This window comes from Nipponia nippon, unplaced genomic scaffold, assembly GCF_047370975.1.
Source record: "Nipponia nippon isolate SJK-2023a ecotype South Korea unplaced genomic scaffold, ASM4737097v1 scaffold_3, whole genome shotgun sequence".
In the NCBI taxonomy this organism is placed as follows: Eukaryota; Metazoa; Chordata; class Aves; order Pelecaniformes; family Threskiornithidae; genus Nipponia; species Nipponia nippon.
The window spans coordinates 44,746,975-44,770,523 of record NW_028262347.1 but is presented as its reverse complement, the minus strand read 5'-3'; the positions used below and the strand labels follow the sequence as shown (position 1 = coordinate 44,770,523).

The 23,549-nt window shown below is 37.1% G+C and overlaps 1 protein-coding gene across 2 annotated transcripts in view; it reads right to left on the bottom strand.

Moving 5' to 3' along the window:
• Positions 1 to 23,549, bottom strand: part of PTPRQ (protein tyrosine phosphatase receptor type Q) — a 143,572-nt gene that overhangs the window by 77,468 nt on the left and 42,555 nt on the right. For both annotated transcript variants that reach the window (XM_087765815.1, XM_087765814.1), the window contains exons 23-34: positions 22,216 to 22,465; positions 18,800 to 18,928; positions 17,933 to 18,079; positions 16,060 to 16,232; positions 13,423 to 13,633; positions 11,560 to 11,712; positions 11,260 to 11,439; positions 10,333 to 10,440; positions 7,576 to 7,857; positions 4,396 to 4,578; positions 3,611 to 3,712; positions 1,075 to 1,195 (exon numbers count right to left, since the gene is read on the bottom strand). In XM_087765815.1, coding sequence (XP_087621941.1) covers positions 1,075 to 1,195; positions 3,611 to 3,712; positions 4,396 to 4,578; positions 7,576 to 7,857; positions 10,333 to 10,440; positions 11,260 to 11,439; positions 11,560 to 11,712; positions 13,423 to 13,633; positions 16,060 to 16,232; positions 17,933 to 18,079; positions 18,800 to 18,928; positions 22,216 to 22,465 — 2,039 coding nt within the window. The remainder of the gene's footprint in view (positions 1 to 1,074; positions 1,196 to 3,610; positions 3,713 to 4,395; positions 4,579 to 7,575; positions 7,858 to 10,332; positions 10,441 to 11,259; positions 11,440 to 11,559; positions 11,713 to 13,422; positions 13,634 to 16,059; positions 16,233 to 17,932; positions 18,080 to 18,799; positions 18,929 to 22,215; positions 22,466 to 23,549) is intronic.

The window sequence follows — 23,549 nt, the reverse complement described above, 5'->3', positions numbered from 1 at the left end:
ATGGTTTTTGCGGTTAAAGAGCACCAGACCTTACCGATACAGTAGAAGTAACAAGACAAGCCAAATCAAAGTTTTCTGAAAAGAAGAGCTCCTGTTCACTGTATCACTAACTTAACTAGAAGGTATAATTTAAAAAAAATTAAATAGGAACTGAGGCCAAACCCTACCCCAAAACTGTAAAGTAACATCAAAATAATAAATGTAAGCTCAATAAGCAGTGTGTTTATAACCACTGCTGATTTGCACATCTGGTTCACATCTCATAAGGTGCACATTAGCATTTGCTTCCTGCACCTTAGTAGTGACAATAAAATGGTATAGCATAAATGCAATATATTAGAAGTTATCAATGACAAAACCTTTTCACTCCCAGTAGAAGTTATACATAGATCTTTGAAGAGACACCACATCACTAGACCAAACTATGTTATGCAGAGAATAGGACAGAAGCTGCATGTTTTAAAGTGACAAAACTCCTTTTTAAAGGCAAAAAAAGATCCCGGGGGGATGACAGCAAAAAAAAAAAAAAATAGGGAAAAATAAAGGATAGATAGAAAAACAAATAACAGAGTAAATGAAAAATATCTGTTAAAAATACTCATTTGCTATGAATATAATAAATACAAAATAAAACATTAGACATAACTGATAGCACATACAAAGACTCTTAACATTGCCTTTATATACTTTCTACAAAAGGAAGCAATATTACGCTATTTTAAGCCTATTTCAAATCTCCTTGACAATTTAGCATAGGCTTCTGCCTTGCCTTACAATAGGCTTAATCAGAATATAACGAAAATAGTCACCAGACTTTAATTTAAATTTGAATTCATTTACCATAACAAAACCTTTAGAAAAATGTTGAAAATGCTTACAAAATATTTAATACTCCAATTTTCAGCTACTACATTATATCTGAATTTGTATATACAAAAGGCTAGTATTTTAAGTGCTGGATGAATATTCGTTCTCCAAAAAAGTGTAATCAACACATTGTGTAAGAAAAACCTAACATTCCTGATAGGTTACAGATTAATATTTATCCTCAGAACTACTTCCAGAAAATCTTACCAGACGTAAACTGTGTAATAGAGGATAATTCCATTTGGCTCCAGCGGAGGTTTCCATGACAACTTCACAGTGACACCCGACAACTGTTTTACGGAGAGAGATTCCGGAGGAGAACTCGGAGCTATAAAATGAGAGAACAGGACACAACATCTTGTTAAACAGCTAAGATCGATGGGATACGCAGCATCCTTAAATAGGTTTTTAATTATTTGTGATGGAAAGTGAACTTTGTACTACACCGGTACAGTATCCATCAACTAATGTTAAGGCGCAGCTTCTTTTCCTTTTTCTGACAGATGATAAAAGAAGATTTTGCATGGTGGTGTTAGAACATCTGTTTCTGTGATTCAATGGAAAAAGTACTTCATGAGAAAACAGAGCAACGGGTAGGTCACAGTGATTCACCTACTGTCCAAGTACATTGCTGTAATTTTTTTTTTCCCCTTCTAATAAAAGCAAGAGCTTTATAGGTATGAACACATGTAAAATATAGCAAAATAGTTCCCCTGAGGAAAGAGAGGTGCTGTAAAGAATTATATAAAGCACCAAAAGGTGGAAAAATGGATAAGCATGGCATTGAGAGATGATAAATATGTGGGATACTAGACAGCGGTAAAATCTATTCACTCCATCAAATAAGGACCACATTCATGCATTTAACATGTCACAAGGGCAAATATAAAGATAGGCATTGACTGAGACCCTTAAAATTCATTTCAGGATGAACTCTACATGACACCATATCACAACTGTGTAGGGAAACAATGTAAGTAAATGAAAATGTTAGACCATGTTTGATTTCATTCTAAAGTTCATATAAATGTTGCTGAGGAAAAACATACCCATGTATGCCTAAGTGATACTGCTTGGTTAACTTTTGATTTTGCAGTTTGATAACTGCATGTTACTGAGACGTAAATATTTTTCTTCATCTTGATTCACAAATATATGTATCCCTATGAAGTAATATTAGAATTACTTTTGTTTTTCTCAAATTAAACCAAAAAGCATCATGCACTAAAAATTCAGGTCATAGCTGTAGTCATGCATGAAAATTGAGAATATGAGCATAGCTATTAGCAAATCTATGAAACATTTGGTCTGAACCTTGGAACACTGTGTTCCTGTGAATAAAGAACATGTGGTGTATTATAAATATTGTTGTTTTTCAGTTGTTGTTCCTTCTTTCACTGTCTCAAAAGTTGGCATAAAGGTTTTAGAACTGTGCATTTAAGAAAAAAAATATTTTTCATGAACGAAGGTTCATTGAATTCAGTGAATGTCTGTATTTACTAGCGAAAAAGGGTGACAGCTGTGTTTAGTGTTTTACTTGTTATATTATCCTCAGTGGCTATATAATAAAAAATCTGTCATACTGTGAATGTCATGTCTTTTTGGCATATCTAGTTCATTCTACAGTTCTTACTGAAAGGATATTTTTTGCTGAAGAATAGAATCTACATTGCTCTAAATAAAAATACTCTATGCAAAATAAGGATTTATCCAAATTAGCTGTTGCCAGTGTGTTCCAGCAACGTTACTCTTGAGCAAAAGTTTATTACTGACAGTGTGAAGAATGTAAGCCCATCAACAACTTGGAGATTTGCAAAGATCCATTATCATCAAAAGCTGGATCTTAGGCAAGCCAGTGCTCCCTAAGACATGAAAAGAAACTAAATTTGGGAATGGCTGGTGGGATGTTTGTGTCAATGCCACTTTAGTCTAGGTTCCCAGAGACTTCCTCCCTAAGCATTGGAGAGGGACAGACACAGGTTCCTCTAAAACGTGATTCACAGCACCTAAGTTAAGATTCTGCTTTGAATTTTTTTCAGGATTCCCCCTACAGAAACTATAGAGGCGACTGATGACAACTTCCTACAAATAATTGGGTAGAAGTATCATTTTAAGGTTCCTCTGCTGATTTGTGACCTACTGTACTAATTAGCAGAGGATGCAATGACTGTGTTCTACCCTCAGCCTCCAGTGCAGAACACTCCCCTGCTCAATGTGGAAGTCCAGTACTACAGATGATGGACTTTGAGCATTTTCATAATATTAATAATTTTACACCTATGTACATGTATCTGTACATGCATCTGTTTAGAAGAATCAAAAAATCTCCAAACAAAAGAACCAGAAATGTCCCTGGACCATTCAAGCTGCCTTTTGGTGGTTTTCCCTTTCTCCAGCTCTCACATGTCTGCAGAACCAAACACAAGATTTAATTCTACCATGTGGTATATTAGATTAAAATAATATTAGTAAATTAAGATTCTTCAAATTCATAAGATATTGGTAAGACCAAATGTCCATGCACAGCACTTGTGCCATTTCACATAGCTTGTAATGATAAATATATTAAATAACAGATAGATGTGTATGTTTGTGTGTAGATAGATACAGATATCAATACAGAGAGATAATTGCAAAAAAAAAAAAAAGGTGTATAAAACCTACACATATCTGACATGAAGTGCAAGATTAGTTTAAGACTACAGGCAGACAATGATACATTGTAACTTCTGTTCTGACTTACCATCTTCATCAGTCAGTACATGCAGAGGTGCACTACAAAGGCCCTCCCCCACTGTGGTACTAGCAGACACTTCTACAGTATATTCTGTATATTTCTTTAAATCTAAATAAAGAAGAAGAATTCAGTCAACCAACCATTCAGTGGGCCAAATTAGGTTTTTTAATGGACCTGAAGCGCTGAACAGGCCCATCACTTACACTGATCCGTGTCTTTAGAGACTGAAATAAGCCTTAGGAAAACTTGAACACAAAGCATTCTTCATGAACAGAAGGGGCAAAGCTCTAATTACCAGTTTATATTTCATATTCCTAGAATGCTTTGTCCTTGGCTGTACTCTGAAAATTTACTGGTTAAGGTACTGAGCTCCCAGCATTAACTGCTGTGTCATACCTCAGTAATAATGACAGAACATAGAAAAAGATTCAAAGGTGGGTGGAAAGGGAAGCATTTATTTTTGCCTAGAATAACATCAGAAAGATATGTAGGTGACTTCAGTGTTTACTTTGTTACAATTACAGATACGCAAAGAAATCTACTGAAGTTCCTTGTACTTTAAACGTCTAAAATACAATTAGATATATATTAGACTCTGTACAGATTGTGGCCCATTCCACTGCATGACTGCAGGACACAACAGGCTGCTTCTCAGGACAGGTAGCATATAACATTGTGTAAGGACAAAAAAGATCATGTCCAACCAATGAACTAATTGATCTGCATCAGTCTGCTGATCCTTCTCAGAACAATTTACAGTTGCTATAAGTTCCAGATCATTATATACTGGCCTGCAATACGTAGCGTCAGAAGAGTAGTGTTTATGACTCTCTGCTCAGTTCCATTAGTCCTCTTGAGATATATTGTGTAGGTCTGTATGATTCCATTGGGAATGGATGGTGGAAAAAATGATAATTCAATTTCCATGGATGAGATGTTCCTATAGGTTATGTTTTCTGGTGCAGAATCAGGAACTAGAAGACAAAATTTAGACTCATAGAAAATTCCAATCAGTTTCATTGATTTGTTACGCATTTTCTTAAACTGGTTTAAATGAAACACATTATAAACATTTTGATTTTTATCCTATTTTTTGTACAAAATAAATTTTAAAAGAGGCTGAATTGGAAGATCAAAAACATATGACAGATACACACCATAACAAGGTACAGGTCAGTCTCTCAAAAAAAAAAAAAATGGATGGAAATCACCTTAGCATGCCAGATAAAAAAACCTGGAGCATGATGCTAAACATTCCTTCTAACACCCCATAACTACCACTGCAATCCTCCAAGTTAGCTATTGTTAGGAGATTTTCCATGTTGTACTGCCATAATTTACACTTTGTATCAGCAACCTGCATTGTTTTCCTTTTCCGTGGGTGATCAATGCAAACTGTATGAATACTTGCATGGAAAAACAAAGAGAGCCTAACATATTGCTGTAAGGGCCCTGAGAGCATCCCTCCTCCTGGAGGTTTGGCCGCTGGAGCTCAGGGCCAGCTGAGTGATAGTGTAGCTGAGGGCTGCCTCCTCCTCCCTGCTGGTGACACACTCCCAGGCAGTGCTGCAGTGAGGCTGCAGCCAGGGTTGACCACTGGCCTCTGGGAGCTGCTTTCAGCTGGGGCTCTCGTGCTTTGTCCCTGTCTGAGCTACACCTCCTGCTGCATTGCTGCCATGGCTGTGCTTGGCCGTGGACCCACTGATCTAGTCCCCGACTGGCAGCCTGATGTCGCAGCCTGACCTCAGCTTGGCCCCATCACTACAGACCTGCTCAGCTGTCACCGGGCCGTGTCTGACTTGCTTAGTGTCACTGAAACCTGCTAACTCACTTTCCTGGCTCGACCTCAGACCTGCCTCATCACTGTGAAGTGTTTGTCAATCTGGACTCTGGGCGGCCCCTGGCTGTCACCCCCAGACCTGCCCTGCTCCTTTCACTGGGGGTTGGTGGGACAAGTCCTGGCTAGCGAGGCCCCTGCCCCACTGGCCCAAGGACCCCCTCAGCTCTTGGCTCTCTGTCCCTTACGGAGTAGCTGGCCCTTGCTGAGTCATGACAATTGTTTTTTGTGTGCATATGTCTGTCTGTCCCCAAACAAATACACAAGTATGTTTTCCATTACCCAAAATTGGTCTGATAGCATAATATATCTTATTCCAGAAAATCATAATCGTGCAATGACAGCACAATTTTCCCAAAAGGTCAAGGCATGGGTATGCTTTAGAATGCCCTAAACATTCTTATAAATGTACTGACATTTGATGAAACTCCACATTCAAAAATATAAATAATTTCTGCTTAAGCAATATCCAGAAAGGGAATAAATGCCATGAGAGGCAGTGAAATCAGCCCACAATTCTGCCTAATTTCATGGTAGAATAGTAACAGAGAACTCCCAAGAGCTCTTCAAACACACCAGCCCATTAATAGCTTGTGTTTCACTCAAAATGCTCCATCCTCCAGATCCTCCCTTGGTTTTATTCTTCTCATCTCAAGAGATGTTTTTGCAGCTTCTCATCTCTATCATAGACAGCTGGAACTCAAATTTTTGTTCTGAGCATCAGGGGAGTTAGGCACTGAGAAAGAACTAACTGCCTTAAAATACAACTTAGACAAAATATGGATGTCTAAGTTAAAGAGAGCAATAAAAAAGGTTATGTCTAAGGACATTGTATCAGTCGGGCAGGTGCCTACATACCTATGGTATCTGACCAAAAAAAATCCTCAAAAGTAGCACAATGTCTTGGCAGAGCTAGCTTGGTTTCTATTATGACTACCTGTTTCATGCAATCTGAAAACTAGGTGCTTGTGCCCCTGTTCCTTAAGAGCTTGACTTGTTAGGCAGGCCCAGACGACAACTACTTCATACAGGAAAAATCAAATTTCATTTCAGAAACAAGGAGGAGAAGGAGCTTATAGTGATTCCACTGTGTCTTAACAATCAAGGAGCCAGAGCATCTCCTTGCCCCTTCTGAGAGACATCAGTTTGTTCGTGTATGTCTTTCCTCACTGAGAAAAATGTGAAAAACAGAGCATGCTTAGTTCCAGGGCTAGATCTACATATAGATAAAGTAGGCAGTTGTCTGAGGTAGCAAATTGGTGAAGATGGCAAAAGGCCCCCAAAAAAGGATGATCATCATGTCAGTGCTACCTGGATATGGGTGAGTCCTAAAGAAAACTAACCTTCATATCTGTCTCCCCAGCCACCATTCATTGCTGAGTGTACAGCTTAACCCAAACATCTGTTCCTCCATGTAAACCATTATCCTCAGTATTTTCTCCTATCCTCACTATTTTCTCCAACACCTCTCCTGTTTAGCTCCACTGAAAATTTAATGACCCTCTGTCGATATTTTATATTCCTTTCCCTACCTTGTCCTACCTTACAGCTACTTATTTATTTCAAGTCTCTTCCTATGCCTTGTTACACCTTTTTAATGTTTGTCCTTCCCAGTCCTCACTTCTAAATTTACTTTCCTTTCTCAGAAAAACTGTCTACTCTAATCCTCTGCTATTTTGTTTTATCTGTACCTTCTCCAAAATATTTCTAGTAACATAAACAACTTTGCCTGCTACAAAATAGCACTTCTCTGTCAATTCTGATATTTTTTAACCATTAGGATTGAATTCTTATAAAATTTCAGTTCATAACTTAAATTCCAAATTGCACTCACTTTTTGAAACCCCTCGTTTCCTACAAAAAATTATTTTCCTGCGAGACACAAGGAATCTTCAAGGACAAATACTAAAATATATGAAGTCCATCAGGCATAAAACTTCCCACTGTTTTCTTTACTTCTTAATCTTCCTTACTATTTCCTACTTTTGCTTCGTACATAGAAGAGAAAACAGGGTTTGAACTTAATGCTTTGCAAAGCAAACACATACTTGTAAAATTAATTAAACTGATCTCCTGGGCATCAAAGGTCACCATAAAGCAGTTGATTGATTTTTTAAAAAAACTATATACTCACCAGTTTCAGAAGTTCTCACCAGAAGTGGGAAAGATGACTGATTCCCATGGCCAAGTCTGGTGAATGCCCTTACAGAGATGTTGTAGAGAGTATATGGATTCATTTCACTTAGTGATATACTTGTAGATGAGGCATTTTTAATAAATAAGTAATCGGAATCACTGTACAGAACTTCATAGTGAGTTATGAGACCATTAGGCTGCTCAGGTGGTAACCATCTCAGATTTATTTCTGTTGCAGTGACATTTATTAACTCTACATTTTGGGGCGGGGAGTCTGGTTCTGCAACACAGAAATCAAAGAGAAAAAAAAAAAAACCTCTGACACTTTCAATTAATTGAATATAGGACCAATCTCATAAACCTATTGGATCCTAACATTTAGATTAGCTGACTGTAGCAAAAGGGCTACATTCACTCACTCTCCTTCTCAAAGCCTTACCACTTTTTCTCTCAGTTAATTTCTGTATGTCTTCTTTTCCACTTACAAAACCAGGCATCTGTTTGCATCCCAGACACTTCAGCGTTTCTGGAATTTCTTTTCTCATCCATTTATAAATCTATCCAAAACTGCATTTATTAAGAAAAAAATCTCTTCTGTCTACTGCTTTCATGCAGACTGATCCTTCAAATCCTCTCACTGTCTTCCTCGAATTCAAGATCTTTAAATTCAGCTGAATGCCATCGTACTGCCTTCTTCTTAAATAACCACCCACCTTATTTCACTCAACCAACCACTGAACGAAGAAAGGGACTGTATGCACTGTAACTAAATTCTTTTTAGTTTACTGATACAGCTGCTAATTGATGACCATGAAGACCCCAGTGTAAATCTTGCATGCGCTGGTGTGAAGGTCATGTACAAAACAAGTCCAGCTCCGGGGTAATGTGTTGGCTAAATCTACTGGCAACGTATGAATTCATGTGACCTTCAGTGAGCTAACAACACATAGAAGTGTTGAAGGAGTGAGTGGGCTGCGCTTATGAATAAAATCAGCGCTGAATGTCAACCCTGATTCCTTTGAAGGCTTCATCACTTCACCCCTGAAATAATCTGTCTATAATTTTTTTTAAAATGTACTAAGAACCCAGCATTATGCGATTCAGTTTGTGTGCAAATACCAATATCCAGATATTTCAGAATTTATCATGATTTTTTTTTGTCCTAAAGGTCTCTCAAACCACTTTCATTCCTGATTTCTGAGCTCATGAATGAAAAGTGTTAACTGTAACAGATCACTCTGGATGACAAGACTGCCCACATGGATATTTCCCACGTGAAGAAGCTTAATTTTCAATTGAGGTGCATTTTGCAATTTATCTGGCATGGTAAAATATTTAAATGCAACAGCGTAGTATCTTCCATCCTAACGTAAGTTATCTAAGACAGATGTAGTGAACCTTTTATTTGGAGGTATCTCTCCTCTCAAGAGTCAAACCTGTTGCCACTCCTAGGTTGGCTAAAGTTAGGAGACACGAATCTCAACCTGAATTACCTCAGGAAAACTAAAGAACAAGAAGAAGACGACAAAATTACACATAGCCTTATAAAAAGGCAGGAATTACTGGTGGTTTTCTCAATAGTTTCCTCAAGGCTTGCACACATCTCTTACCAATGGATGAACTGTTAGCCTGAAACTCCACTCTGAACAAACTTCTGTAATGCTCAAAGGCAAGGAAGCGTAAACTTTCAGAGAAAAAAGATATGTTTTCTGTTCTTGTGATATGCCTTTTCTCTGCAAAAAACCAGCAGCATAGAAGCATGCAACCTTTAAAAAAATTTACAAGCACTTTAAATTTTGCTGTTTAATTTGATATTTTGGTTGATTGGTTATTCAAATCATCTAAGCTTCATAAATCCCCATGATTTTTAATCCTGTAATCTTTTGCTCTCTTTTATTTGCATTTAATTCTTTTTCCTGTATTGTACCATATTTGGCAATGAGAGACATAAATGACAGCTGGACAATTACCTTCTTTATTACTTTGGTAGAAACTGGAAATAACTTTGCTGAAAGCAGTGAAAATATAAACCTGATATAAATGAGAAAAGATTAAAGTTTAATAATCACGACTCTGCTCTGTAAATCAAATTCCTGTGTTCTCTTTGCAGAGGCCAATGGCAACTCCAGCTACTGCCCCTGTGCCTTCATGGGTGGAGACTGCATTGTAAGCAAGCAGGGAAGATCCAGAAATCTTCATAAGGTAGTATTATACCCTACATTAAAGCTATTGATCGGTCTTAAAATGAATAAAGCCCCAAACTTGTACAAAAACAACTGCATATAATATCACTCAGTATAAAAACCCCTCACTTTATCAGCAGCTCTGCTTATAGACAGCAATATGGCCTCTGAATTGTTGAAAGCTGCCATTTCCAGATGCTTCAAAACCAACCCCATTTCCATATGATAAAATAAAAAAAAAGAGAAGCTGAAGATAATTGATTATGGTTTAGATGGGGTCTAGGGACACACTGTTTTCAGTGAAGGAACCTCAGATCTGCAGCTTTCTTCCCATTTGTCTATCAGAGTTGAAATCAGTTGATTGCTGGTCATGCTGCAGCTTTCACCATTATTCCTAGCACTTACACAAAAATGGGCTGAATGAAGTCACTGACTGATAGAAGACTAATAATTTCAACAAACATTGATTTTATTTGTACACTTTCTTCCCCTCTTTTATATGTGCCCAGTCTTCTGAAGAAGCACAAACTTCAATACAGAAATCAAATAATTATTGCAAATAATGTATTTACCATCTTCAGGGGTTCTCACAAAAACGTCATTCTCTTCAGACAAAGCACTTTCTCCAATTGTGGTAGAGGCTGCGACTCTCATTTTATAATTTGTGTACTTTTTTAAACCTAAAAAGATTAAGTAAAAAAATCTTGACTGGTGACTTCTTAAACATGTTTTTTTCCTCATACCTACTTATGAAACTGTAAAAATGGTTACTGTTCTAAGAGTTTCTGATACACATTTGTCACCTAAAAGACAGAATACGTATAATACCATTTATTTGGAGAGAGCCAAATGAGCACTCAGTCAAATCAACAGATTTTGAATTAAGTCAACCAGCTTCAACCCTGTAAATAGATTTAAGAATTTATTTGTCAAAACAAAAGATGTGTACGTTTACATCCAAATATGTGTTTTTATTCTATATGCATTACTCTGATTAGCATAAATGCCTGAAACCCCATGAAGAATGCATTTTCTTCAATTACTACCAAAGTTATCATCTTAAAAGAAGAAAATTATTATTAATGTCAGGCGAACACTGTGAAAAAACTTCAAGTCTGAAAAAGAATTGACAATTTAGGCATATTTTCCTACGTGGCAAGAAGAGGCTGAGGAAAAAAATCCATTTCACAAATTACTACTCAGTAGAGTTCACAAATTACTATTTGGCGCATTTCACAAATTACTGCTCATCTTACCTAGTCCTCTCCTCCCATTTCACGTTCCCTATATATGCCTCCACAGTAGATGAGTCTGTCAGTAACGTCCCAACCTTGCTTTTACATGCAGTGGTGTTGTGTGTGTGTGTATGTGTGTGGATGGGGGAGATCTTGCCCACCTACCTTGCAAATGGCTACATTACATAAAGTTGGAAAAAATAATTTCATATAATGTATTTGCAATTTATTAGGGTTTTTTTTTTAAATCAAATGACACTGTACCTGTCATAAGTAAGCTGTTGTTTGAAGTTGTTGTGTGGAATGCTCTTTTTGTATCCAGTTCCATTGCATAAACAGTATAATGAATGATTTTCCCATTGGGATTTGCTGGAGGATCCCAACAAAGCAAAACAGAGGAGGAGGTAATATTCTTGTAAGATATATTTCGTACTGAGCTTGGAACTTAAACGGAAACAGAAAAATAGAACAATAAGCAAAGAAATGATTAAAAAAATTTTTAAATGTTCAGTGAAAGAAGTCACATATGTTAACTTTGATAATATCAGAGTTACAGCATTTTACCTTGTTCACGTGTCCTAACCGTAAGAACTGATGGTGGTCCTTCTCCAACAGCAGTGAAAGCAGACACACTGATCGTGTAGTCTGTGAAAGGTACGAGGCCTTTTATAACATATGACAGTTCTTCAGCTAAAATGTTAATGGTATACTGATTATCTGTGATTAAATGGAAAAAAACAGTTACTTCTCGTAAACTCTTTTTTTTCCTTTTGCATTCTAAACTCACTTTGACACAGCAACCTGGAACTATTTTATTGCAAAAGAATTAACTTTCATGGCAATTACAAAAATATGAAGAAAAGCTTACACTCTGCCTCTTAACTCAGTCAAGGAGAGGCTATTATAGGTCCATTTTCATGTGTACAATAGATAGATTGGCCTAGGTGAAAGAATGAATGGGCAAGAACTAAACACATGAGGTTTATACTGACAGCTATCTACAAAAAAAATTGAGAGAAATCTCCTAGGAACTAGAAAAAGGCATACTTGTAGATGGCCTAGTCTCTCCAGTGACTTCAGAACCATGGCTTCTAGTTTGATGGAGCTTTTAGTTTTGTTTTTATTTTTTTTTAATTAAGAAAGACAGCTTCCCTCTTCCTTGCCCTCCCAACAGTGCTATAATAACTATACTTGAAATGGCTCCCCTCATGGATCCCTTCACACTGGTATTTTTAGCAGAAGAATTGTGGTCAGCAGAATGAAGAAGTCATACATGCCCACAAAGAGTTTTTGGTGCATCTGCAATAAAGTTCAAAGTCAGCCGCAACCCAACTGTGCGCTAGTCAAAATCATCTGTTATAAAGCAGCCATTTTGCCACTGCAACATGAAAAAGTGTGGGTGCTTCACATATCTCAGGCTCAGCGTTTTGTGAGACCAGCATTAAAATGGAGGCATCTGAAAATCAGCAGACCCTGTTGAAAATTTTGCTGTCAACTGCTTTAACTACTATAATAACTACTATAAAATAATACTTGTATGCTAGATTACAACAGACACTGTCTGAAATCAGTTTTTCAGCAACACAGACATCTTTTAGCAACTCAATACCTCAAGTGGAATGAGGCCATAAAAAGAAGATTCACATTTAAACCACTGTAAGTTTCTCTGTATGACAAAGAAGATTCTTCAGGATTAATATAGCACAGAAAAGATCCACTGTAGTTTAAACTATGGGATTAAATTCTGGTTTTAGATACTGGTGTATATGGAGGAATTGGGTGACTTTAATAAAAAAATAAAAAAAATAAAACCCTGACTTTCTCCCTACTGTTCAAAACTCACTGTAAAAATTTAGAGTGGTATTTTAAGTCCCTGCCTGTCAACTGAGGCCTGCTTAATGATTTGTAAATATCCATACTTGGTAAAGAAACACTGGTCCATTGATAATACAGAACAAGTGTACACACTAATGACATCACCGTGTCATGGGGTCATCTCCACCTGTTTGTCACCCATATAGCAAAGTTGTAACTTTTTGACCTATTTACCTTCACTGACATTTGAAAACCTATTAGTCAAAAGGCTTAGAGAAATCAAGGTCTCTGAAGGGCTTGGAGATATGTTAATCCCTGACAATCACACCTGCTTTGGCAACTGTAATAACTGATTGTCTATGCAGCTTGGCTGATGGCTTTCGGGTGCTCCTTTCACTAGGAAGAAGGTCAGCTGGGTGACAAGGGGCTAGTTCCTGCCTGTGTGGCATTCCCATTTGCTTCAGAAGGTTATTTGGTAGTAAAAATATCTGACTCCAGCAAATGACCCATTCATAATTTGCTTGAACCATGTGCTAAAGATCATATCTGGGACAGTGATGGGGGTCCTTCAGAACAAAGGAGCAGACAGAAAAATATCCTGAAATACCTTACCCAAAGCAGAATGTAATTCTGCAGCTCCATTTATAGCAGGCAAGTTATCACCGGATACACTTGTAAATATTACTGGGGAAGCTGTCTGAATGCTGGGAAACATTTCAGCTGAACCTTCATATAATTCATTGTCTGTTTCCACTGAATTCCAAGTGGGAGAAGGTTTGATGTTTTCATTTACCATGTATGGTTCCAAAGAATCAATCAAATACTAAAAATTAGAAATATAAAAATAAATCACAAACCTCATCATCACTAAGTTATTTAATTATGTTTTTATATAATATAGAAATAGTGTTTGTATATTTGTTCATATATATACCACACATGCTATATAAATGTTGGCATACAAACATTATCTTTCATTACAACGATAATTAACTTCATAAAATACAATATTTCTCATGAAAAAGCTCAGCTGCCAGTAGCCTACAACCTTTTATTAATTTTTATTGTTTAAACAAACACCACATTCTTTTTTTTTGATTTCTTAAAATATGGGGTTTATAGTAAAAAGTGGCAATTTTAGAGCAAGGCCTTTAACTTTAATGCTATATCCTTGGAGTTATATTGAATAGACACATGTTTAAGTTTGGGAGATTTCATTTATACTAAGCATGTTCTGAAACAGGGCTGAAGGCACTGAAAGCAAGAGGGCTTCAGATGCCCCTACTAGGCCCTGAAGAAAAGGAATAAAAGGTTGACTAGATCGCTGAGAGGGAATAACGGGAGGGGGAGAAAAACAGAAGCCAATGGAATAAAGGGGAGAGGGCAAATAAGGGAGTATATATGTGAAAAGGGAGAGCAAAAGGGCGGTAGGTGGTATAGAGGTCCATAGGACAGAAGGGGCAAAAGACAAGTGTTGGAAAGGGATGGCAGTACATAAAAGGGAAGCAAGAACTACAAAGAGAGGAACAACAAAAGCGAAGAGAAAAAGAGATAGAGCCTAGAGCATAGGTACAAAACGGTGTGTAAGCACTAGATCATTATGCCCCTTCAGAATCTGGGACTGAATCCAGGAGTTCACTGTCTCTAAATTGTTCTGCTGTCATCTGTGAACACTCCCCACTCACACATATGGCCCACTTCACTGCCAGAAAGAGATGCTTTTACAGTGATGTAAGTAATACACATTAGCTCTCTGCCTACAGACTCTGGGTGGACAGGGGGCAAAGCAGCTTTTTTACTGCTGTAACTAGGGGGGATTAACCACAGGCGGAGATACAGCATCAATCTCACCTAAGTACCAACAGGTAAAAGCTATATATGCCTCATCTTCACCAACATTTTATAGCAAAATAGTAACCCATGTGGAAATACTTTTTGCCTCTGGGGATTTTCCACTTATAACAGCCTTTTATTGCTACTAGTTATTGAGTACTGTTAGCACTGTGGATCTGACAGTTCAAATCCTATAGATGCTCTAAGCTTCTAAGTCAATGGGGTTCTAAATAATGTTTGTTATGGTTTGTTTTGGTTTTTAATTAGAAAATTAAAATTAAATTCAATAAACTATAATAAAGCAGCAATGATGCTAAACTAAGAACTCAAAAATTAGGAAATCCCATCATTAAAATATGTCCGTACAGACAATTTTCATTTTTTCTGTGTCTGTACTATGATATAATCTTTAATTACAGAGTTATATACTTTCATTTTCCAAGGATGCCTCCTTGGTTTAATGAAGGGATCCTTATCCTCATTTTTTTTCCTCTTACTCCTTATTTAATGTTTGGCTCTAGGGCTCCATTTAATGTATACCATTCAACTTGAAAGCAAACTCCTTCATTGAGCTCTACATCAAAACTTAGATTCTGTGTCAGATCCAGAGAAAGATATTATTGTCTAAAAAAAAAAAATTATTCAAACTTTGGGCACCTATGTTCAACATTAAGACCAAAAAGCTCTACCTCAGAAAGTACTCAATTCTGAGCTGAACGTTTGCTAGGGGTCTACAGTTCTGGGATGCATGCTCCGAGCTGCCCCATTTAAGCATGTAGAGCACATCAGCACCCAAAATCCAGAAGCTAGACTGACTGACAGCATAAGTCTCCTAAAAGATTTGATCCAGTAGATGTGCACAAATATCCTTAATATACAACCATAGCATGGAGTTCAGCATGTAGTATCAGACATGTAAATTCAAGGATACAAATGGGGGCAGAAAGTCTAGGGGTGTTTGCTTTGCAAGCAGAGCACTTGACCAGCCTTGGGAGACTTATGTTGAATTCACTTCTCCATAGGATTCATACTCACATCTTCTAGGAATTTCCCTGAGTGGCTATGTATCGATCTAGGCACCTAAATCTGTACTCTTACTGTTAGGTCACCCTATGCTGCAAAGAACTCAAGGACTGGAAGGGATAGTAAGATTGTGGGCTATGGCTTCCTGCCTTCAATAGCTAAGAAATTCTGGATCATTTCACCAGAATTATTTACTGTTTTCATGTGTGGAAACAGCATTATTGGAATCTCTTTAAAACCCAGCCAGAGAAAGAGGGTGAGGTGAGGAAGATGGCTTCTAAAAGCATTGAAAACTCATCTGTGGTGGCTAATTCCACATTCTGTACCTATTGGATAAGGCAGAGAAGCAAATTTAATCTAGCAAAGAAATCCAGATTAAAAAAAACTAAATACCTTATTTTTTCCTTTGAGAATAGTGTTTTCCAGAGTCACCTCTGTTTCCTGCACATGGACTTTAACTCTATACTGGGTAATGATTCCATTTGGCTGTTGTGGCTTCCTCCAAACAATTTTTATGTATGTGGCTTCCACTTCTGCTAGATGTAAATCTGATACAGCACCTGGGACTAAATATTCAAGAAGAAACTTGATTTAATTAAACATCTCTGATTATTACAAGCTTTTTCAGCACTGTATGCAAAGTACAATAGGCATTTAATTAAATTCACATCCTTATCTTTCGAGTTGCTGCTGTGCAGGTACAGCATGTGCATGTTTTTTTAGCAAACAAGTTACAGTTCTAAAAATATGCACACAGTTTTTTGACATACATGACATATGTACAAATATGGTCAAATCCTAAGATGATGTAAATCAGGACAGCTCTACTGAAGACAGTGCACTGGAAGCAAGACGACCTTTGCTAGCTTACTATATGGAACCTCAAGGATATTGAAAATGAAAGCTTAATTCTAAATTCATCAAAACCATACAAGAATGAAGTAAAAAGCTGGAAAAAAAATAATGAACAGGATACATCTTGTTCATTTCACTTTTATAACAGGTTTTGGTTCAATTTCTCCTTTTACTATGCAGTAATAATGATACTGTATTTTACATAGGACTACCAGAGATCAGAAATGTTTATATTCAATAGAATGATATTCAGATTTTATATGAAAAATATTTTTTTCCTAATACACCACAGAAAAAGACAAACTTGAAATGACTTGCATAATGAAGGTTTGTAGATTTGGCTTTAAAATGAGACATTCTATGCCACTCAAAAAAGAAGCCAACACCAAAATCCCTTTTGGCTTCTGACGGTGAGTTTAGACAGAAGATGAGCATGGCTGTACTGAGGCAGGCCATCTCTGGAAATTGTCTCTGAGAGCTGACAGAAGCAGATACTTCAGATACTTCAGGAAAAAATATGATAAATAAGTATAGGTGTTCCTCCTGCTGTTACGCCTTGACAGCAAGCATTGCAGCAAGCACTGATTGAGAAGTTTTCTAAATTTGTGCTGTGTGGCATAAACACAACACAAAAATAACCATCTTGAAACTGCCTGCCTATTACACACTAATTCTCAAATTTTTCTGGTTGCATCCTCAGCTGCAGACCAATAATCCTGCACAATCTCACACACATGTAAAATAAAACCGCATTTCTATAGAGCAAAAGACTCTCACCTGGTGAGCAGACTACTGGGAACCAAAACTCCCAAATGACAGAGTAGACGGCTCAGGGGCAGAACTAACCACTTGATTGACCCACGACAAGATCTCGATATTGGGTCTGCCTCAGAGCTATGGTCCCTGGTAAAGGTAGCTCCATTAGAAACTGGTATGGGGCCTCGGATTTGGTGAAAATTAAGTCAAACGAGGTGTTTAGTAAGAAGCATTCGGCGCCGAACAAACCAGCCGGGACGGGCCGGAGCGGGGGGGGGGGGGGCGGGAAGCCTCTGCTGTTCTTTCCTTTCCACTTGCTGCCATCTAACGGGTAAGTGGGGGACCTGCAACTTAATTACCGTATCTAAAAAGAACTACTTTCATTCAGGCAGAAACTACATTTCTTTCACAATCCCTGAAGGCTTCTGATAGCAAGAGAATTTAGTGACAGTGCATGAACTCGAAAATATGAAGAAATAAATCGACATAAAAAATTTTCAGCCAATTTCTTTCATTATTTTGTTATCCCTCTCTTGTAAGACTCCTGTAACACACCCATTCTTTCCTTTGCAAAGTACCTAAAAGGGTTTGAAGGGAAAACTGAAGCCAGTTGTCATGTACAGCCCATTCACTTCACTTCTTTATGCTTCCTTACCATCTGCAGGAGTGAAAACTGTAAGGTTAGTCTTTGGCCCCACCCCAGCACTTGTCTCAGCACCGACGTACACATCGTATGTTGTAAACGGCACAAGGTTACTAAATACAAACTTATGATCTTTTGTGCTGTTATCCAGAATATGACCTGAAATGAAAAAACGAAGAGATTCTAGCTCAAAAATAGAAACAGTCCATTATTTGCTTATAATACATACATCTACTTTCCAGGATGATGAACAATGAAAAGCCAAATTTATTTGTGAAAAACCTAGTTTGGCATCAACCTCATTGGAAATAATACTGAATGCCTGCAAAAATCCCCCAAAACCATCTCAAGAAGATATGGGTATTAAGAGGTGGGGCTTTTTATAAACTAATTTCTATTGCTTTTCCTTTGTGGTCCCATAAAAACATTAGTATACAGCTCATTAACGTCTTACTTAACTACAGGCAGTTAAATAATTTCTTTATATATACATGTCTGAGTTTAAAATATTACAAAAACATCAAAACAGACTCATACAGTTGATTGCATACTACACAGGAATGAAAATCCTCCAGAAATCTTTAACAGAAAGAGAAAATAGTAAAGGTAAGATACAGAATGCTTTGGATATGTAATTCAGTTGCGAGCTTAGCATGTCATCTCTCTAAAAGAGTGAGGAAAGTTGCATACTCTTGCTCCTGATGGACAGACTTTTCCCTTAAAAGTGATCTAAAATCTCTAAAAAGTCTAATAGTAAAAAGGATACATAGCACTGCTTTCAAATATTCATCCTTGATTGGCAAGGACACTAAGAATGCAAGTGTAAGGAAATAATCACAAAAAAACCAAAAAGAAATAAAAACATCAATTCAGACTTACCAGATGGTCCATACAGCTCAACTCTGTAGCTAAACTTTCCTGTTACTATGGTTGGTGGGTCCCACATCACTGAGAAAGACTTTGCTGTAATGTTGCTCTTGGCAAAATTTTGTGGTGGATCTTCTGGAACTTAAACAATATTGGAAAAAGTCTTTGAACATAACATGATTTATATTAGGATTTCCAAGAACCACATAATCAGATAATTCATTTTAAACATAAATATTAAATATTCTGAAGGGAAGCTAAATTAAAAGCATAGCTCATTAAAATGACTTATTTTTCAATTCTTTTTTACGGTAATGCTCGCAAAAGGTATCAAGAGAGCTGGTAGTATGCAAATAATCCTCAAAAGGCAAAGGTGGCAGGGATTCTACCAAGTTTAGCATGGACTTTATCATGATACAGATTACATACAGAAGATGCTCAAATGCAATTGTGATGCTCAGCAATACAGAGCTCACATCAGGTACGTTTTTCTTCCTTGAACAGGTTCCTTTTTCATATAGACAATACTTCATACTGAAGATTTCTGACAGCACTAATGATATACATAAACCTGAAAACAATTAAGCTTGCAAAAACATTGCATACTTGAGTAATTTTCTATTTTCATGAGACTATTCACATAAATTAAATTAATCCCATACTCAAGTGATTATGGAATCTGATCCTTGTCCTTTATAAAGTATACCTTACTGTATTGGTAAGTTAATGAGAGATTACTATTGAGATGAAAATCTGAATCCAAAGACAATTAAAGGAGGTGGAATCCAAATCTGAATCCAAAGACAACTAAAGGATGTGGAATTTTTTACATCCATACAGAGTAAAAAAAAAAACCTGAAAAATGCTGCATAACCAAGTAAACTTATGGCAACTCATTGATATAAATTTCTATGAAAATCAGGTCTTAATATGTCATGTGTGAGACTTAAGCCAATATGGAGATATAGACTGATCCTGTAAATGAATATGCAAGTTAACTAACATACTATTCTTAAAAAGTACTATTGTCTTTTGTAAAAACTAATGTACAAGTGAAAGAAATGAAAAATCCTGTCATTCCTAAAAGATATGTTATCGATTGTTCAGTAGTGACTACTTAATCATCCTTAGTTACGCAAATTGCATCAGCTACAATTGCACATAATTCTGAAGCATCATCTTAAGAGACCACTTTTTTTTTCCCCAAGGTTTAAATCTTTTTCCTTTTGTAGAAGTATCCTCCCCTTGACAGCCATCCCAGCAAAGGAAATATTCGCATGCTGTGTTTTCAAAAAATATTTATAATAAAGCATTTTAAAATGCTTTAAAGAAGTAGCCTCTTTTTCAAACATCAAAGCAAGAAAAATATCTTTGTCAGGAACACAGGAGAGCTTCAGCACGGCTCAAAAAATTCTGCTTGGAGGGGCAGAAATAATTGTCAACATTTTAAAATGGAACACCAATGAGCTATACAATAGAGACATATATCACCTTCCTCTGTGCAGTGAAATGGGCATGACAACAACTTCATGTCATGCTCCTGTGTGAGCAGGAAAGTGATATTTGAAATAAATCCGCTCTCCATCCCCGACCTGCTATCACAAACTATTATCAATTCCTCTCCCTCAAGCCTCATCTCAGACACTCCAGCAGAGAACTGAAATGTGAGGGTTTGGCCATACAAGAAACTGGTAACTTCGAGGGGGTGGCTAGTGTGACACTAAAGAGATTCTTGTAAGAACCAAGTCATTTGGAAAAGGGAAGTGGACTTCAGTAATTACAGAGAGACTGGATGATGGTGCTTGATACTGGAGAGGGGAACCTGCTACAATAATTGCAAAGCAACACTCCTAAATCATGATTCTGCTATACAGGCTATATAGATAAATAAAAACTTTAGCATGTAAAAACACCATTCCCACCGAAGCAAATGAAAGGTACGAAAATAAAAATAATGAGGCAGAATGCCTATTAACTCGTAATGCCTTCCTAATGCCTATATATGGCTATATATGCCATATATATATATGGCTATATATGGCCTAATGCCTATACACGGCCAGCTTCTGAACAGGCTCCTTGGCACACAGGCACTCAGGACTCGCGGGGGAGCTCTTTAACAACCACCGGAATGCTCATGAGGGGAAGGTCTAACGGAGTTGAATCCACAAGCTTGGGTGTGCCAGTATGCTGCTAAGAGGAAGGACTTATTGAAGCTCAGGTCATGAGGGCTGACTGTGGGTGTGCTGGTGGCTCTGGGCACAGCACACATCCACCCACACCGACCAGTAAGACAACCTCCCTTTTCCCAGACCATGCTTTAATGGATGAACCCTGACTGTTACAGGCACCCACTAGGCAAGGACTGAAGATCTTATCTTTCAAACAGCTGACAGCTTTCTATGTATTTGGCAGAACTAAACTCCATTGAATAAGCTTTTCATCACTTTCCAGGGCTTGCTTATTACCACTGCACCTATCCTAGGATGTTAACAGGGTGAAAAATAAACTGGAAATTAGCCCTGACATCGTTAGAACAGAAACTATCCAAAACTTCATTAACCCTCAACAGAACAGCAAACTAAGGATATTTTAATTCTAGCAAAGCAATTCAAATGAACAGTGCTAGGAGAGAACTACATTTCTTCTCATCTGAACAGTGCTATGAATTCTGGATGTATGAAAGGGGAACCCAGTAACATCAAACTGTGTCAGGCAAAAGAATGAGGTACTAGCAAGCAGAAAGCCAGAATAACATTCCTCTAGAACACCTTTTTGGTATGGCTCTATTAATAATGTTGCCCACTACCTAATCCTTTATAAAACTCCTGCTCCTGGACAACCTTCGTTTCCAATTGTAACTTCTCAGTGCACTGCAGATAATCCAAAATCGACTTGCCTAGTGTTTGAAGATTTCTTCAGCACTGAACAACTTTCTGCAATAGGTCCAGATTGAGGAACCATGGGACAGGAGTTTTCTTTATACTGCTTATTTTTCCACAAAGGCATAGAAGCTTTAAGTGCATTGCTATGTATACAATACACATACTTTTTGAACAGCATGCCTGACACCTTTCCTCTTCATCTGTATTTTTAATTCTCTTTCCATTGTGCCATTAACTGCAGTTCTTAAATTCTCCTCAGTTTTTCATAAAATTTGCTCTGTCCTGAGCATACTTTGGTATCTTTGACTTTGAATAATAACTGAACTCCCACTCACTGTACTTTATTAGATACATTAATAGTTACATACGCTTTCAGTTGATTCCATCAGGTAAAATTAAGCAACCATGTAAATACAAGAGTATGATACAGATAAAGACAGATTCAGACTGAAGTACCTTGCAACATAACTTCAAACTGATATTTTGAAGTTTTCATATAAATGAAAAATGAGAACTTTATTTCCATCTGAAAGCTGTATATACCTGATTCTGGTGTCCGGACAATTGCACTGTCAATGTAACCTGCTTCAGTGGTAACTGCAGAGACTTCAAAAAGATAGGTGGTATATGGCCTGAGGTTAGTTATAACAAAACTAATTGGTTCATTCCAAACAGAGCTCATTTGACTCCATGCCTCTGTACTTGGTGTAACTGTAGTCCGTGAAGGAATTGTGGATTTGCCAAAAGTAGTTGAAGGAGTGGTAGTACTCCACAAAAACGATTCACTGTTATCCTATAAAGACAAAATATGACATATGATAAGCTGCATCTATAACCCATAATTCTAAATGTATGTAGATCAAAAAAGGCAGACCACCTTTGAATCAAAATCATCCCAAATTGCTTCTCCTTTTAACACTGCAATCTCCAAATTTAGGTTATCATTTCATTAGCTGACATTGCCAGTACATCCTGCTAGTGACAGTATTATAGTTTCCTGCCTTATCCCAAAAGTTCTCAAATCTGACTGAAAAGAAGCAACTCTCTAGGATTAATTTAATTATTCCCAGATTCTATTTTCAGCGTTCAGTCTCTCTCTTAAAAAAAGTCCCCTAGTGAGGTCCTTCTACATCACATGTATGTGATATGTATGTATATATACATATATAGCATACATATATCCATATATAATGGATAAGACCGGACAGGGGTTTTCTAATCCATACTGTCAGGAGACACCTCTGAAAAACTGCTAGACATTACAATAACCAATGATTCAGTAGGTGGCAGTCTCTCAGTGCTGAATTAAATCAGCCTTATGTTGGGAACCTTCACAATGCCTAAGATGATCTTCCAAATCTGAAACCAAAGTCCTGATTAATTTTCTCATTTAAAACTGGACTTTTCATTAAAGTACTAAGCCTAGCATCCTGAAGAAAAGGAAAAAAAAGAAAAAAGAAAGGAAAAAAATGTTAGGCAACTTGGCATCCAAGTAATCACAACATTCTGCTCAGAATAAAGAGGAAAAGGAGAATAAACACTGGAAAAGAGAATTTTCTTCAAGAAATTCTGAAAGGTATACATTGGTTACAGGTCTGAATCCAATGAATAGTCAAAATTCAGAAACTTTTCAATGAACGCTTATTTCAAGAACAACTCAGACTACAAACATTTTTTTAAAAAATCATGCTGCTAATAGTGGGTCTTTTTATTTTTATATGAAAAGCACTTAAATAATGTTGAAATGTGACACAGAATAAAGCATACATTTAAAATATAAAAGGCATTATCATACTACATATAAAAAATATTAACATTACACTGTCTGCACTGACCCCCCCTAAAAAATGTTTGTCTTTTTTAATTTAATGCTGTAA